This window comes from Alternaria ethzedia (genome assembly GCF_023757985.1).
Source record: "Alternaria ethzedia strain BMP 0044 chromosome Unknown scaffold_2, whole genome shotgun sequence".
Lineage (NCBI taxonomy): Eukaryota > Fungi > Ascomycota > Dothideomycetes > Pleosporales > Pleosporaceae > Alternaria > Alternaria ethzedia.
This window is the reverse complement of record NW_026056195.1, coordinates 1,668,407-1,682,559: the sequence shown is the minus strand read 5'-3', so window position 1 is coordinate 1,682,559 and position 14,153 is coordinate 1,668,407. Positions and strand designations below refer to the sequence as shown.

The 14,153-nt window shown below is 52.6% G+C and overlaps 8 protein-coding genes and 1 non-coding gene across 9 annotated transcripts; 5 read left to right on the top strand and 4 right to left on the bottom strand.

Annotated features, from left to right (window-relative positions):
* Positions 1-621: 621 nt before the first annotated feature.
* Positions 622-1,638, top strand: J4E87_001352 (uncharacterized protein; the record flags this gene model as incomplete). Its single annotated transcript, XM_049372997.1, has 2 exons — positions 622-882; positions 931-1,638. The coding sequence occupies 2 exons, from the start codon at positions 622-624 to the stop codon at positions 1,636-1,638; spliced, it is 969 nt and encodes a 322-aa protein (XP_049237655.1).
* A 295-nt stretch (positions 1,639-1,933) lies between these two features.
* On the top strand, positions 1,934-4,099 carry J4E87_001351 (uncharacterized protein; the record flags this gene model as incomplete). Its single annotated transcript, XM_049372996.1, has 3 exons — positions 1,934-1,940; positions 2,596-2,900; positions 2,969-4,099. The coding sequence occupies 3 exons, from the start codon at positions 1,934-1,936 to the stop codon at positions 4,097-4,099; spliced, it is 1,443 nt and encodes a 480-aa protein (XP_049237654.1).
* Positions 4,100-4,469: 370 nt separating this feature from the next.
* On the bottom strand, positions 4,470-4,807 carry J4E87_001350 (uncharacterized protein; the record flags this gene model as incomplete). The annotated part of the gene is made up of 2 exons (XM_049372995.1): positions 4,470-4,516; positions 4,612-4,807. The coding sequence occupies 2 exons, from the start codon at positions 4,805-4,807 to the stop codon at positions 4,470-4,472; spliced, it is 243 nt and encodes an 80-aa protein (XP_049237653.1).
* A 323-nt stretch (positions 4,808-5,130) lies between these two features.
* Positions 5,131-6,763, top strand: J4E87_001349 (uncharacterized protein; the record flags this gene model as incomplete). The annotated part of the gene is made up of 3 exons (XM_049372994.1): positions 5,131-5,275; positions 5,462-6,294; positions 6,344-6,763. The coding sequence occupies 3 exons, from the start codon at positions 5,131-5,133 to the stop codon at positions 6,761-6,763; spliced, it is 1,398 nt and encodes a 465-aa protein (XP_049237652.1).
* A 226-nt stretch (positions 6,764-6,989) lies between these two features.
* On the bottom strand, positions 6,990-8,115 carry J4E87_001348 (uncharacterized protein; the record flags this gene model as incomplete). Its single annotated transcript, XM_049372993.1, has 3 exons — positions 6,990-7,142; positions 7,208-7,944; positions 8,007-8,115. 3 exons carry the CDS (start codon positions 8,113-8,115, stop codon positions 6,990-6,992), a joined length of 999 nt encoding a protein of 332 aa, XP_049237651.1.
* Positions 8,116-8,346: 231 nt separating this feature from the next.
* Positions 8,347-9,582, bottom strand: J4E87_001347 (uncharacterized protein; the record flags this gene model as incomplete). Its single annotated transcript, XM_049372992.1, has 2 exons — positions 8,347-9,324; positions 9,394-9,582. The coding sequence occupies 2 exons, from the start codon at positions 9,580-9,582 to the stop codon at positions 8,347-8,349; spliced, it is 1,167 nt and encodes a 388-aa protein (XP_049237650.1).
* Positions 9,583-10,409: 827 nt separating this feature from the next.
* On the top strand, positions 10,410-10,855 carry J4E87_001346 (uncharacterized protein; the record flags this gene model as incomplete). Its single annotated transcript, XM_049372991.1, has 4 exons — positions 10,410-10,426; positions 10,484-10,509; positions 10,574-10,614; positions 10,706-10,855. The coding sequence occupies 4 exons, from the start codon at positions 10,410-10,412 to the stop codon at positions 10,853-10,855; spliced, it is 234 nt and encodes a 77-aa protein (XP_049237649.1).
* A 1,008-nt stretch (positions 10,856-11,863) lies between these two features.
* On the top strand, positions 11,864-11,949 carry J4E87_001345. The gene has a single exon. It is a non-coding gene; the product is annotated as a tRNA-Phe (tRNA).
* A 415-nt stretch (positions 11,950-12,364) lies between these two features.
* On the bottom strand, positions 12,365-13,223 carry J4E87_001344 (uncharacterized protein; the record flags this gene model as incomplete). The annotated part of the gene is made up of 2 exons (XM_049372990.1): positions 12,365-13,004; positions 13,060-13,223. The coding sequence occupies 2 exons, from the start codon at positions 13,221-13,223 to the stop codon at positions 12,365-12,367; spliced, it is 804 nt and encodes a 267-aa protein (XP_049237648.1).
* Between the last annotated feature and the right edge of the window lie 930 nt (positions 13,224-14,153).

The window sequence follows — 14,153 nt, the reverse complement described above, 5'->3', positions numbered from 1 at the left end:
CGGTAAGTCAATAGTCCGCAGTCTGTTCTTGTCGCAGTGTCCAATCGCACATTTCGTCCTGCAACGCGCGGCAGGTCCCTGTAACCATAACGGCCGGTAACACAAAGTGTCCGCTTTGTAGCCAGTATTGTAATTGGTGGTTGTACTGTTGGGTCGTACTGGCGAACCGGGCTTCAGTACCATGGTTGCACTGATGCGTACAATTTCCTAGGCGAGAAGGTCATCACACCGGTACTTATATCGTCGCTCCATCCGCAGCCTTGCGAGCTGGTGTTGTGGCGCTTCGTCCTCTTTCACTCGTTCATCCTACTCCAGCGCAATCGCGCGTTCCTCTCGCTCACCGCGACTGCCCTGGTGGTCAGCTTCCCTCACCTCCCTCGTCCCTGCCTACAACACTCGGGACCCCGCTTACGTTCCACTCTATTGCTTGACGCATCCTCTCACTAGCTTGCCTGAGTACCTAATACTCACCTTCTCATTTCCAAGGTGGATACCGCCTTTTCCTTGCCTTAGCGACCCTCAACCACAGGGTATAATTCCAACTGCCGCATTAAAATCTTTCCCTTTCCCTACTCACCCCCACGGAATAAAGAGGCAAATACGCCTTCAACTTCGCCCAAGATGATAATCGGCTATGACGGGCCCTGCTACCACATATCAGAGGTATGCCTAAAAGAGTGGGCATACTGGGGCTATCAACCTTCCTTGGCCACCAACATCGCCTTCGCTGCGCTGTTCGGCATCTCGACTATCGCCTACCTGGTGCAGGGCATTATCGGAAAGAGATGGCTTGGCTTCACTGTCGCAATGGGAACGGGTTGCGCGATTGAAGTCGTCGGTTATATTGGGCGCATTCTAGCACATGCAGATCAGTTCGCTGAGGTACGTCCGTGAATTGTATTCGTCGATTCCAGGACTGACACGACAAAGAACCCTTTCCTCATCCAGATCATTTGCCTGACCATCGCACCTGCCTTCCTCGCTGCGGGCATCTACCTCTGCCTCTCGCGCATCGTCACCACGGTCGGCCCACAACACTCACGGATCAAGCCCCTCTCATACCCCAAGATCTTCATCCCCTGCGACTTCATCTCACTCGTGCTTCAGGCCGCTGGCGGAGGTATGGCTAGCGTCGCGACACACAACGGCGAGGACCCGGAGAAGGGCAACCACATCATGGTCGCTGGTCTAGCCTTCCAAGTCGCAACTATGCTCCTCTTCATTCTGCTGGCCCTTGACTTTGCATGGCGTACATACCAAGGACGAACGTCTCTGGGCCAGATATCTCCAGATCAACAGCCAGCTATCATCCGCCGTTCATGGCCATTCAAAGCTTTCCTTGTGGCTTTGTCGCTGTCTACCCTCTGCATCTTCACAAGGTGCGTGTTTCGCGTCGCAGAATTGAGTGAGGGCTGGGAGGGCCATATTGCCAACACCCAAAAGTACTTCATCGGATTGGAGGGTGGTGTCATCATTGCGGCAGTTCTGCTCTTGAACTTGTGCCATCCGGCTCACTGCTTCAAGGATGTAGATGATGTACGAGGAGTGCAGTTGCAACGGCTCCCTGACGGAAGCACTACGGAGTTTCCAGGACTCAACCAGCTCAGCGGTATGCAGCAAGCACAGAAGTGGATGTGAGGTCGCTACGGAGATGCCGTTTGACTTCTTCAGATGGCGTTATGAGCAAGGCCTAGTGCCAAGTGGGCTCTGATTCCCTTCTTGTATGATATATTTAACCCCATGAATCTATAATTGATTCCACTTTTGGATCAACATGATCAAGTTCGAACAATTTATATTATTGCCATAAGAAGGGAAGCAGTGCCACACGATACTCGTTCATACACTCACACGAGCAAGGACTTCGGCGTTCTGAGTTGGCCTTTAGCTTCGCATAGGTCTTCAGAGGTCTATTTGTATATGCGGTGAGGAGATGGCAGGTATGCCCGATAGCTTCTTCATACGTTTTGCCCTAGGTTTCGTCAAAGCGTGTTGCTATATGCGTGACTATAGAGATCACCTCCTAGTAGTCCAAGGTCTCAGGAGAAAGTACAACTACTCCTGACTGCTCTGGTTTCAATTTACTTTTTATACAAATGCTGTCGCGCACTTGGATTGGTAGTACAGTGTGTGGGTCTTTGATTGTTGCGCGCAGTATGCATGTATTCTTGAAGTATTGAGGCAATCGAAAGTAGCGAATGGCTGGCAGTCTACTTATTCCACGCCAAATCGTATTCAGAACGGGAACTGCGGTGTTGAGGACTTCAGCGACTGTTTCGCGGCTCGTTTGACGTACCAACAGCCGCCCGCTGACCTTCGAATAGCCCACTGCCTCTCACTCTTGCGACCATCGGAGGGCCTGATCCACCTTGTGACACTGCGCTCGGGCTCTTCTACCTGTCCACCTTTACCTTGGGGAATACCACGCGAGCGGTCAGCCGCTAGCAGAAGGCTCCCAGTACTTCCCTATATAATCTCTTCACCTGTCTGCTCCAACACTCCTCCACACTCTCCACTCTATAACCATTTGGGTCATCTGTTAGCTGACAGTAGTGCTTGCCTTGCATACATAATCTCCTTGCTTGTCGCCTCCAGCCTTCGGCACTCTTTCTCTTGCTGTGTGCGTTGTCACCACAAAGCCTTCGGTAGCCGACAACGACCCATCAATCATCATGAACCAAGCAGAAGATGTCGAAGTCGTCCTCGGCCATGAGCGTCGCTACAAGTTCCACTCTGGTACTTTGGCGCGTAACTCCACCCTCCTCGCCGACTTGTTGACCGAATGCAACGCCGTCAAATTGAACACCCGCGCCAGGAACGCAGGTATCAAGACGCGCTGGATGATCGAACTCAAGGACCTGCCTTCTGATCAACATCCTGCCGGTCGTCTTGACCTTGTTGTATGAAATCCGAACCCCTGTACTATCCTCAAGTTACCGATAACAGTCACTAACAACCATGTCTCCAGGAACTCACACCAACTGCCGAGCGAGCCGACGGTCGCAGCGGCCTGATCGTCAACGAAAACGGACGTATTCCCCAAGCCGTTAGGACCTTCCAGCACTACGAAAGCATCTTCTATGCCTTCTACAATAAGGAGCTCAAGATTGCCGACACCGACATGTCCGCCGCCCTTCATGATTGCTACCAGCTTCTCAAGATCGCCGACTACCTAGGCTGCACCATACTTATCTCCAAGCCCATCGAGATCGCCCTTCTGAAACATGGCCAGGATCTCTTCCGCGCCATCCAGAAGAAGCCGCACGCCTGGATCGAGATGTCGTACCGAATCCGCAGCGAACTTATCTTCCGCGAATGTATCGTCCACTTAGTCGGTAACTGGAGGGTTCTGAAGGCTTCCCGCAGTACCCTCGACTATCTACGCGAAGTCCCCGGTCTACGCGGCTTGCTCGAGAAGTACCATCGCGCGATGCTCGGCCAGTGCAAGGCCGTCGAATTAGCTGTCATGTCCCTCTACCCCGGTACCATGCGCCTCCCCGTCGAAGACCTCCCCATCAAGCGTGAAGCCTACGCCAAAGACATCCTCGTCTGGATAGCACTGACTTTCTTCCGCCACTGGATCGGCCAGCGTCTCATCATGGACAAAGGCCGCCACGCTTCCGACTGCGGTTTCGAACTCTACAAAGCGATCGGCACAGCAGGAGATTCCTACATGGACAAATCCGTCATCAACCAGTTCCACACCAAATTCCCTATGACAAAGAAAGCCATGAACGTCCTGGAGAACCACCTGCTCGAAATCAAGGAGTGTATGAAGACTGTCGTCGATCAGCACAAGATCCTCAAGTCAACCTGCCAGCTGGATATCCATCGCTTCCCCGTTGAGTATCTGACTTGTACCGAGTTCGATAAGGGCGATTACCCGTGGGACAAAGACAGCGAGGGTCCTAGGGTACTTCCGGCGAAGAGGGCGTACAAGCCCGGTGGCAATGACATCGCTCGCAAGAATTTGGATACCGCGAGGATGCACCAGGAGAGGAGTATGAGTATGGAGGGGGGTGAGGAGGAAGATTCGGTCGAGTTTGAGAGTGATGACGATGAGGAGGCTACCAGGGGTAAGCGGGCTAAGATTGATTAGGTTTTGGATTGAGGTATTTGCCAGGCGGTATTTTTGGGTTGGTTTTGAGCTTCACAGGATGCCGTGAGGACCTCCTGGGCGTTGTGTGGCTTTTCAAAAGTGAGGGTTAGGTTGGTATGTCGGCGTCAAACGGGTCTATGGCTGGACGAAAATACGGTATTGGGTGGCTTGTAGTCGGCAAAAGGGTCTATGAGGGCATGGAAATTTCTTGATAATGGCTCGACTACCTCCACGGTTAGACACAAAATGATGATTCTTGACTGTATTCTTATGTTGTATTGAAGTGAAAGGGAATATTTTGACTTGATATCTCCTTGAATCCGAGTGAAAGCTTCATTCCCGTCATCTCCTCCATCTCCCCTGATATCCTCTACTCGTCATCGAAGCCCGTCGGTCTCGGCCGTTGTCCCTTTGGTACTAGAACAAGTCAGTAAACCGCCTTCTTTTCCCACGTTTCGCTCTTCTCGGCACAACGATTGTCCAGAAACCAATTCCCGCCATCCGCCACGTACCTGGGTATGTCATAGGGATCTTGGGGATCTGCTCCTCGCCCATATATCTCCGAATCGGGGGAACGGTAACGACCATTATGGGACCAGCGCATCCGACCATGATGGAGTAGAAGTATGCGGGCTTGTTGATAGAGGCCCACTTCATGTACCGCAGCGGCTGCTGGAAGAAGCGCGGGGAGGGGGGAATGCCGGACATGGTCGCTGTATTGCTGCTGGTATGTGAGCGCGTGTTTCGGAGTCGCGAGGCAAGTATGCGCGTACGTAGACTATCCCTGGGCGTGCGTCGGTAGGTCCGGTAATCAGCAGGCTCAATGCCTCAGTCTGGTGTCGCAATCGCAAGTTGTCGGCGCGAGTCTTGGGTTCGTGAGGTCGCTGCCCGTAGCTCACTCACCTCCGCACTCCAATCGGCGTGCAGCGATTTTCCGGGACCGATGGGCTTGGCAAAAGCATACGTATCTCCGTTACAGCTCTCCACACGCCGGCGCAACTCGACAAGCCCTATCTTCGATCAACCACAAGATGAGGTGGTTACTTTCTTTTACCGTCGCCTTCGTTTGGTCGGTGGTGGTGCAGGCCAAGAGTTTCACTGGCAACCGCTTGCTGGTTGTGTTGGAGGAGCAGGCCGAGAGGGAGAAGTACAGTGTGTTCTTGGAGGACTTGACGTGTAAGTCATGAATTAGTTTAATTGTGTCTAGAGATGTCGTGGTGTCTTCGATTTGCGCAAGGTGCGATGCAAATACGAGGCATTGGCAAAGCTCCGTAGCCATCGAACTTGCAACTTGGGCTTGCGCAGCAGATGACGCTCAATCAAGTTCACTGATAGTGAGCCAATGCTGACAGGACTGTATAGCCCGGGGATATACCACATCTGTCGAATCACCAAAAGAGAGCAAGCTCTCATTACTGAAGCACGGCGAACGAGCATACGACCATGTCCTCCTCCTCCCCGGCAAGTCGAAAGGCCTCGGCCCTGCCCTCACAGCGAACAACCTCCTCGAATTCATGAAGAAGGATGGAAACATTCTAATTGCCCTTTCGAGCGAATACGCTATCCCCACAGCCGTCCAGGCCATGCTTCTCGAAGTCGACATCAACATCCCAGCGGACAAGGGCGCATTGGTCGTTGATCACTTCAACTACGATGCATCATCGGCGAAGGAAGAGCACGACGTATTGCTCCTTCCGTTCCCCAAGTCGCTCAGGCCAGATGTCAAGAACTACTTCGCTGGCGAGGGATACATTGCCGTGCCACGCGCTGTCGGCCAGGCTCTTGGAAACGAATCGCCTCTCACCTCGCCCATCCTCCGCGCCCCTAGCACTGCCTACAGCTACAACCCCAAGGACGAGGCTGACGGCGTTGAGGACCCCTTCGCGGTTGGCGAGCAGCTGAACGTCGTCTCTGCGATGCAGGCGAACAACGCGGCGCGTCTGGCAGTTGTCGGCTCAGCCGAGATGCTCCAGAACAAGTGGTTCGCTGAGAAGGCTAAGCTAGGCGACAAGGCCATCACGACTGGCAACCGCGAGTTTGCGCAGAAGCTCTCTGAGTGGACCTTCAAGGAGACGGGTGTGCTGAAGATTGGCAAGCTCCTCCATTACCAGGACGAGGGTGCCAGCAAGAAGTTGAACACCAGCACTGCCATTCCTGAGAACAACCCTGGCATCTACCGTATCAAGACCGACGTCGTAAGTTTATGTTAAACCGCGATTAGGACCAAGGTACTGACAGACACAGCACTTCCAAGTCGAGATCTCCGAATACACGAACGATCACCTCGCTCCCTTCGTCCCCTCGCCCAAGGATAACATCCAGCTTGAGTTCAGCATGCTCTCGCCTTTCCAACGCCTGAACCTCTCTCCGATCGCACAGACCGCGAACGCAACCATCTTCGGCGTCGCGTTCAGAACACCCGATCAACACGGCATTTTCAACTTCCGCGTCAACTACCGCCGTCCATTTGTAACCAACATCGACGAGAAGAGGCAGGTCACCGTCAGACACTTTGCGCACGACGAGTACCCAAGGAGTTTTGAGATTAGCGGTGCGTGGGTCTGGATTGGCGGTATTTGGGTCACCGTTCTGGGCTGGTTGGCATTTGTGGCCGTTTGGCTGTACAGTGCCCCCAGCGAGAAAAGCACAAAGAAGACGCAGTAGATTGGCTACAGGGTTTTGGATGAGAATTTGGGCCGGCTATGTGTGTGTAAACAAAATACTCCGTCGGCGATGCGCGGTATGTATATTATGGATAAAGGGCAAGAATGACCCAAAATTTCGTTGCGAATGGAATACCAAAGAATACCACTATCTGTTTCACATCGACCGTTTTTGTTCCCTACGATATCTTCGAACACTTCACTCGTCTTTTCACGCCGCCGTTTCCTCAAAGCTTACTCTGTTCCTCCAAGACCCGCGGATGCGCTACCTTCCCAGGCTTCAACTTACTCCAATCTTTCTCATACCCCTCCTCTACATCCGGATACGGTCCCAACGGCGTGATACTAAGAGGGTTGATATCACCATGACTCTTCGTATACTAGAATCGCGCAATCAACGTCAGCCACCACAGCACCATGCACGATGATTTGCAGTTCCACTCACATTCTCCTTGATATGCCTAAAATCCGTACTCTCCTTGAACCCCTCGACATTGTGATAGAGGTTCTTCAGCCAATTGTTCAAAACAGGGTAGTCATGGCGTATCGAACCCAGATTCGTCTTGAAATGCTGCGAGTAAACCGTGTCGAAACGGACGATTGTGGGGTATGCCAGGAGATCGAGTTCAGTGAGCTTGTCGCCCAGGATGTACGGTCCGCCGTTCTTGTGCACGAGTTCTTCCAGTCGATTCAGCGCAGCAAAGAGCGGAACAACACCCTTCTCGTAACCTTCCTGAGTCGGTGCGAACCCCGCTTTGTACACGCCCGCACAAATCAGCGACTGCAACCACGGACTGATCTCATCAATCTTCGCGCGTTGCTCCTCCGGATAGAAATCCGATCCAATCCCCTTCCCCTCACTCTTCAACACCGAATCAAAAGCCCGCGGTAACCACTTCAACATCTCCGCACTCTCATTATTCACTATGCGACCGCTCTTCTTGTCCCAGAGAAGGGGCACGCTGTATTTCCCCTTGTAAGCTGGGTCGTCGCGGAAGTAGATCTGGTGCATGAACTGGCTGTCGAAGAGGTGGTCGGGCGTTGCGTTGGGGTAGCTGGCATCGAAGCGCCAGCCTGGTTCGCCCTTTGGGTAGGGCCGGACGATGGAGACGGGGAGGTAGGGTTGGAGGCGGTTGAGGTGTCGGACTAGGTTTGGGCGGTGGGCGAAGGGGCAGAAGAGACCTGGAGAATATGTTGGTGTGAGTGTTGCTTTGGTATGGTGTAGTGGTTCTGTGAGGGCTTACCGATGTAGAGGTGGTATCTGTCTTTCTCGGGTGGGAAGTCACCTCCTTCTTGGATGATGCCGTGCCAGCCATCGTCGGTGCTGTACTTGTGGATTTCTTTGGTGGACATTTCGTGTTTATGGGATATATGGATGAGATGGAAGATAGGAGAGTTCAAGTGAAAGTGGTTCTATTAGAAGAATCTGTAGCTATCTGTTCATGTATCGTTCGTTATGCTGGCTGTTGTGTACAGTGAAGCTGAAGCTCAGCTAGGATGCTCATAGTGGGGTATCTGAACGCGTCCTCGTAAGCTTATGCAGGGACTGCGGAACTGATTCCGAAACCGAGCCAATTTCGGAACTCAGGTGCAGCACTTCAACTCTTCGCAAGTTACACCACAAGGCACACCACACGTCTCAGTACTCGTTCGTGCAGTTTGCGTCGCGCTTGTGATGCCTTCGGCTGTTTCCCTGCCCCCAGCTTCAACCTCATGGATCCTGTCCGAAGCGGATGCCAGCTCAGGTTGGAGTGTTGCCGAGTGAATGCCGTACGCATGCAGACATTCAGAGAAAATCTTGGCTTTGCTCATGAAGCTCGCGATGTCAGGGTCACTGACTACGACATGTGCAGATGCGACAGCTTTCTTTTGATCCAGACGCCAGACGTGCAGTTCGTGCACACTAAGCACACCAGGTATAGCCTCCAAATCGTGCTTTACATCCTCGATCTTGACACCCAGGGGAGCAGACTGGAGCAGTATCTTGCCGCTACGCTTCGTGAGGGGAATCGCGGTAAGAAGAATCATGATGGCGATCCACATACTGACTGCTGGATCGGCGTAGAAGCGGTTGGGCGACTTGACGAACCATATGATGACTGCGGAGATGATGACACCGATGTTGTTGATCGCGTCGCCGATAACGTGGATGAGAACTCCGAGAATACCCAGATCCATTCCGTGCTTCTTTGGCTTCGCGGATATGTGCAGGTGATTGGCATGCATGGGCGCAAGTGACATGCTCTCCTCGTCGCCGCTGCTACCAGGGCCGTGGTCGTGATCATGCTCATGTAGGAACAAGGCACTGATAATGTTGAGAGCTAGGCCGACACAACCCACAATCAGGACTAGTTTGGGATTGTCGACGCGTTCAATGGAGATGAAGCGCTCGATAGATTGTAGTGTGATGCTGACACCTAGGGCGAGAAGGAAAGAGCCGTTGAAGAAGGCGCCGAGGAGTGAGGCCCGCGCCCAACCGAAGGAGAGATCTGGAGGTGAGGTTTTGCGCTCTGTCACCTGGACAGCTACCAGGGCCACGATAAATCCGATAAGGTCGTTGAGCTAGGCACGTTGTTAGTGATTTTACGCAAGAAAAGTGCAATGTTGGCAGTAGGATGACGCGGGACGTACATAGTGGAAGGCATCAGCTACCAGTGCAAGTGATGATGTATAGAAGCCTACGGAGATTTCGGCCGCGAAGAAGCAGAAAGATATGGCTATCACGGCCCTAAGTCGGGTCTTTCGGCTGACTTGGAAGCGGCCATGCTTGTGCCCATGCGCATGATGGCCTGGCTCGTGGTGGTCGTGACTGTGGGCCATGGTGTTGAGAAAACAATGATATTAGGTGTTAAGAAACGGTTGAAGAAGAGCTCATGGTACTGAGGGAGAACAGAAAGTAGCAAACGAGGATGCAGACCGAGTACCTGCCTGGCTTTATGGACGTTTGTACCATGTTCAGGAAAAAGGTGTGAAACACAGGGACTCAGTGACGGTGCGAAATTCGAATCAAGATATGACAACGGTTAGATACCTAGATGAACCTCTAAGACACACTACCTGTACTATCAGAACCCTCCAAGTTCATGTAGTACTTGTACGTACGGGTTAGTCACAGACTACTAGAATGCGACTGCCTGCAGATTGCGATAGCCATGTAGTCACTGACGGTAAGGACGGGAGCCATCGCGTAGGTGTAGTTCTCGATCTGTCATCGCGATATGTTATCATGTAGTTCTGCCAAACGGTATGTCATTGCCTAGCTCCCGAGGTCGCGTCCAGGGATAAAACGTGGAGCGTATGGAAAGCTGCCGCACGTCACCATGTGTAGCTCAGCGATATGTTACCGAACGATGGACATGTTAAGGGTAGATGCTCTAGCATACGTGATTCGATACAATTTTAGAGCGGCAGTAGATTGCGGTAGCGTGAAAGACAGATTCACATGATAGCGCGGAGGACCTAACCCAATGCCGCCTAACGCCGGAAGTGCCAACACCGCCTTTCGACCAAACGGCCTGGACCCTCCCCGCCGTCGCAAATAATCTCGCAGAACCACCAGCCTTCACACAAACAAATCCTCGGACTTTGATCGCTCTCGACATATATCTCCACTCACACTCAGCGACTGACTATCAGCAAATTACAAGATGGGTAACGGAGCCAAGTAAGCCACTTTACATATATCCAGCAGCCCTGGAACGCTCGCTAACATTTTTCGAAGAGCGCAGCAGAAACGCGACAGGAAGGGTTAGCATCCCACCATAGGAGCCGCCTGTGAGACAGTAACTAACTTCGTACTCCAAACCTACAGGCGATGCCGGTCCCAAGGAAGCAAAGAGCCAACTGAAAGCCGTACGTAACCCCGCTCCCTCGCGCGATCCTGCAACGTCGCGGTCCCGCATTCATATCACAGTTACAAGTAGCAATGCTAACACGACGCCAGAACGCCGCCGCCCAGACCATCAAGTGCAAAACCTGCTTCCAAACGTTCCAGGGCACCACGAGCCGCAAGATGCTTACCGATCACGCAACCAACAAGCACAGCAAGGAGTTCGACGTCTGCTTCAACGCCGACGAGGGTGTTGTGAAATAAGCGGTCACATTTCCGAGCGAGTGCACGACGACAACGGACGATACGACAAAGTTTGCTATTTACACGAGCATGAGATACCACGGGCGAGGAGTGAGGAGTTGAAAGGGGACGGCCATGTATGGCGATTTGACGAGGCATGATACACAGGCGTAGGGATCGATATATCACGAATCCGACTATTGGCTACCATGCGCCTTCTTTTCTCATACTACTACCAAGGGGCTGTCTCCTCTGTGATCGACTGACCGTGGTGATTTAGTGTTGAGGAACTCAAGGTCGATGACATTCCAGAGGCACAGATATAAGTTGTTGGACCAGCGTAAGCGGGAGACGGCGCGTGTAACAAGCACCCGGCCGGTATACTGAGCATATATAGCAGACACGTGCTGTTGGCCGATTCGACAAGGACATGGGAAATGCATGGACGCGTTGCCACTCACTCCTTTGGAACCACCTGTTGATGCGTTCCAAAAGTCAGATTTTCCCTAATTCTAACAAGCCACTTTGAAGATGGCACCTAAGTATAGCCTACGGTGCAACGCCATTCTGGTATTGCAACACTTCACTTCAACATCGCTATCCCCGTGTTTATGTATGGTAAGCGCGCATGTTTCGCGTTACTTGATTAGGTGATCCGCACAGTAGAGTCGAACTTGCAGTACTGGTGTGCAGCGCGCATACCTATACACGAAAACCCCGACCCGGAAACAGACAGGCCGAGGTGCAACGTACAACGTTAATGAATACAGTGTTCCCACATTGCCAATCACCACTCTGGTGTACCATCTCCAGTTCCCGTCTCAGGCCTGGCCAAGTCTAGCCCGCGGTGCAAACCCCACTTCCACCCCACCAACGTACTTCATCACGATGCAGGGTTTCGATTTCGCCACAACAGATTACTATTAGATCTTTCCCCATTCTTGGCCTTCAGCTTCGTCGTCTGCGCTGTGGGACTTGGGATATAATTATCGTGCTTTTCATTTTACACATCAATTCCCTATCACAACCGTCTCCTTAGCTCAATTGGGAGAGCGCCAGACTGAAGTCTCAGTCACTAAATCTGGAGGTATCGTGTTCGATCCACGAAGGGGACAACGTGCTCGAGCTTGCTCGGGATTCTTCGAACCATTCTTTTTGCGGGTGTGACCGACATGGCGGACGAGTTTGGCTTGTATCCGTTTTGCTGGTGTCGGCGTTTTGTATCAGAACACGAGGAGTACTGCGATGTGTACTATCACTTTTGCGCGTAGTACGAGGTGCACCTGGCAGACGTTATGGACTCGTAGACTGTAAAGTTTGACCAAGTGCACTGGTAGGCTGGCCATGAAGTGCTTTTATTTTGAGCACCTGTATGTCATAAGGGTGATACTAATCATTACACCAAGTTACATATACCTCCTCTCTTCTTGGACAGCTTTTTTGTGCACTTCGCGTGCGAAACTCCCAGCCCTCTTTGTAGAAACCGAAAACATAGTATTGTTCCCCGGGAAACACGCTCCGTCACAATCCTCATATCGCCAACCTGTTGTTGTCCGTCCATCCCACCCACACCCCACCAATCTCCCTCGCGATATCCTCCGCAGTCCTCCCATTCGCATCCCTCAGACTCCTGATATCGATCTTGTCCTCTGTAAGCCCCCTCATAATACCCATAGCCTCCGCCTCCTGGAAGACCTGCGTAGGGAAGTCTAGCAGCGGGTAGTTACTCGCCAGCAGCAGTAACAACCACGCGACCTCTCTGCTCTGCGCATGCACTGCGGCATGTAGTCCCGACTGCATATCCCCAATCGGATCCTGGTATCTCAACATCCTATCAATGCCCACCTCCTTCTCCGGATGATCCGTTGTGCTCATTTCGACATCGCCCTCGTCGTCCTCGCTGTCATCGTCGTCATTCAACAGTAGCTCGACTACAGCCTTGTAATCGCCTTCGCGACAGAACTCGAGGAAGGCGCGCGCTTTCCTATCTTCCGGGTACGCTTTCAGGTATGATTCTTCGGTGAGGAGGGGCAGGATATCGAGGTTCTCTTGGATTCCGCCTTCGTTGTTGAGTCGGCAGAGGACCTTTTGTTGACCGTCGCCTGTGCTGGAGATTTCTTTGCCGCAGTGGGGACACGAGGTTATTTCGTAGGCGGAGAGGAGACAGTCCCTGCACGTGGCGTGTTAGCGATAGTATGCGATTGCGCAGAAAAGGTGTTGCGTACCAGTGGAAGTGGCATCCGCAGGTTAGCTGGACGTCATCGGGATATGTTTCTGGTGCCGCCGCGGGTCCTTTGCCGGATGACGATGCGCCGCCCTCGTACTCTTCGTCCTCGTCGCGCTCGACTTCTACCTCCAGCGGCTTGTCGCAGATGACACAGGTAGACATTTTGGTGCTTTGCTATGTGCTTCAAAGATGTGACGGTGTTGGTGTTATGGGCGGGGCTATAGCGGGGGTTGTACTTTTTTTGTCGCTAAAACGGGAGGGCGTTCACGCGTCACGCGTCAGAGTTTACGCGGACGTCATCGACCTCTCGTGGCGGCGTCAATGACTTGGGGAGTTCTTGCTGCTCATGAATCCATTATGTCCTTGTATTAATTGGCTATTAATGTCTCTATTATCGCAATCGTTGATAGCTCGGGTTCGTCCACATCAGGGGGACGCGTGCGAGCGCGATCCTTTCCCGTCCTGTTCCCCTCGGCCTGCCTTCACCCACACGACTTCTAATTGCGTCCCTCACAACCCTCAAACCATTGCTGAAGCGTGTGCCAATCTCGTGCGCTGTCGAGTTCGCTGTCGCCGGGCGGTAATCGTTTCGAGATACTCGCTGCATGGCACGGTTGGGCGGCATGTCGTCGTCCTGTCCATAATCCTGTTCTGCAAAAGCTGTCGACCTCTCTTGGTTCTTCGTCTTCAGTTGCCTGAAATAGCTATCGTAAAGCTGACCCCAATCCACTAGGATGACCCCTTCTTCCATGTTCCAGTACCGGATTGACTTGTTCGATACCCCAAGTGTCCAGTGTTGTCCGACACTCATCGTCACATTGCATCTGGATCGCGACGCGGAGAAAATTCGGGCCCATCCGTAGCAGCCTCGGCGGTCTTCATCTCGCCATACGCTTGAGATTGGTGCTTCTTGGTCGACGGAGAACACGGCGACAGTTGGATCCTCCACCAGGAATCGGTTGAATTGCAACCGGAAGGTGTGATTTCGGCAGCCGAGATTGGAATTGATTATCGTGTGAGGTAGATGGGCTACTGGGCCTCGATGCGACATGGCCGGTCTTGAAGTGCAGGTATTCGGATTCCGTGGTGGGC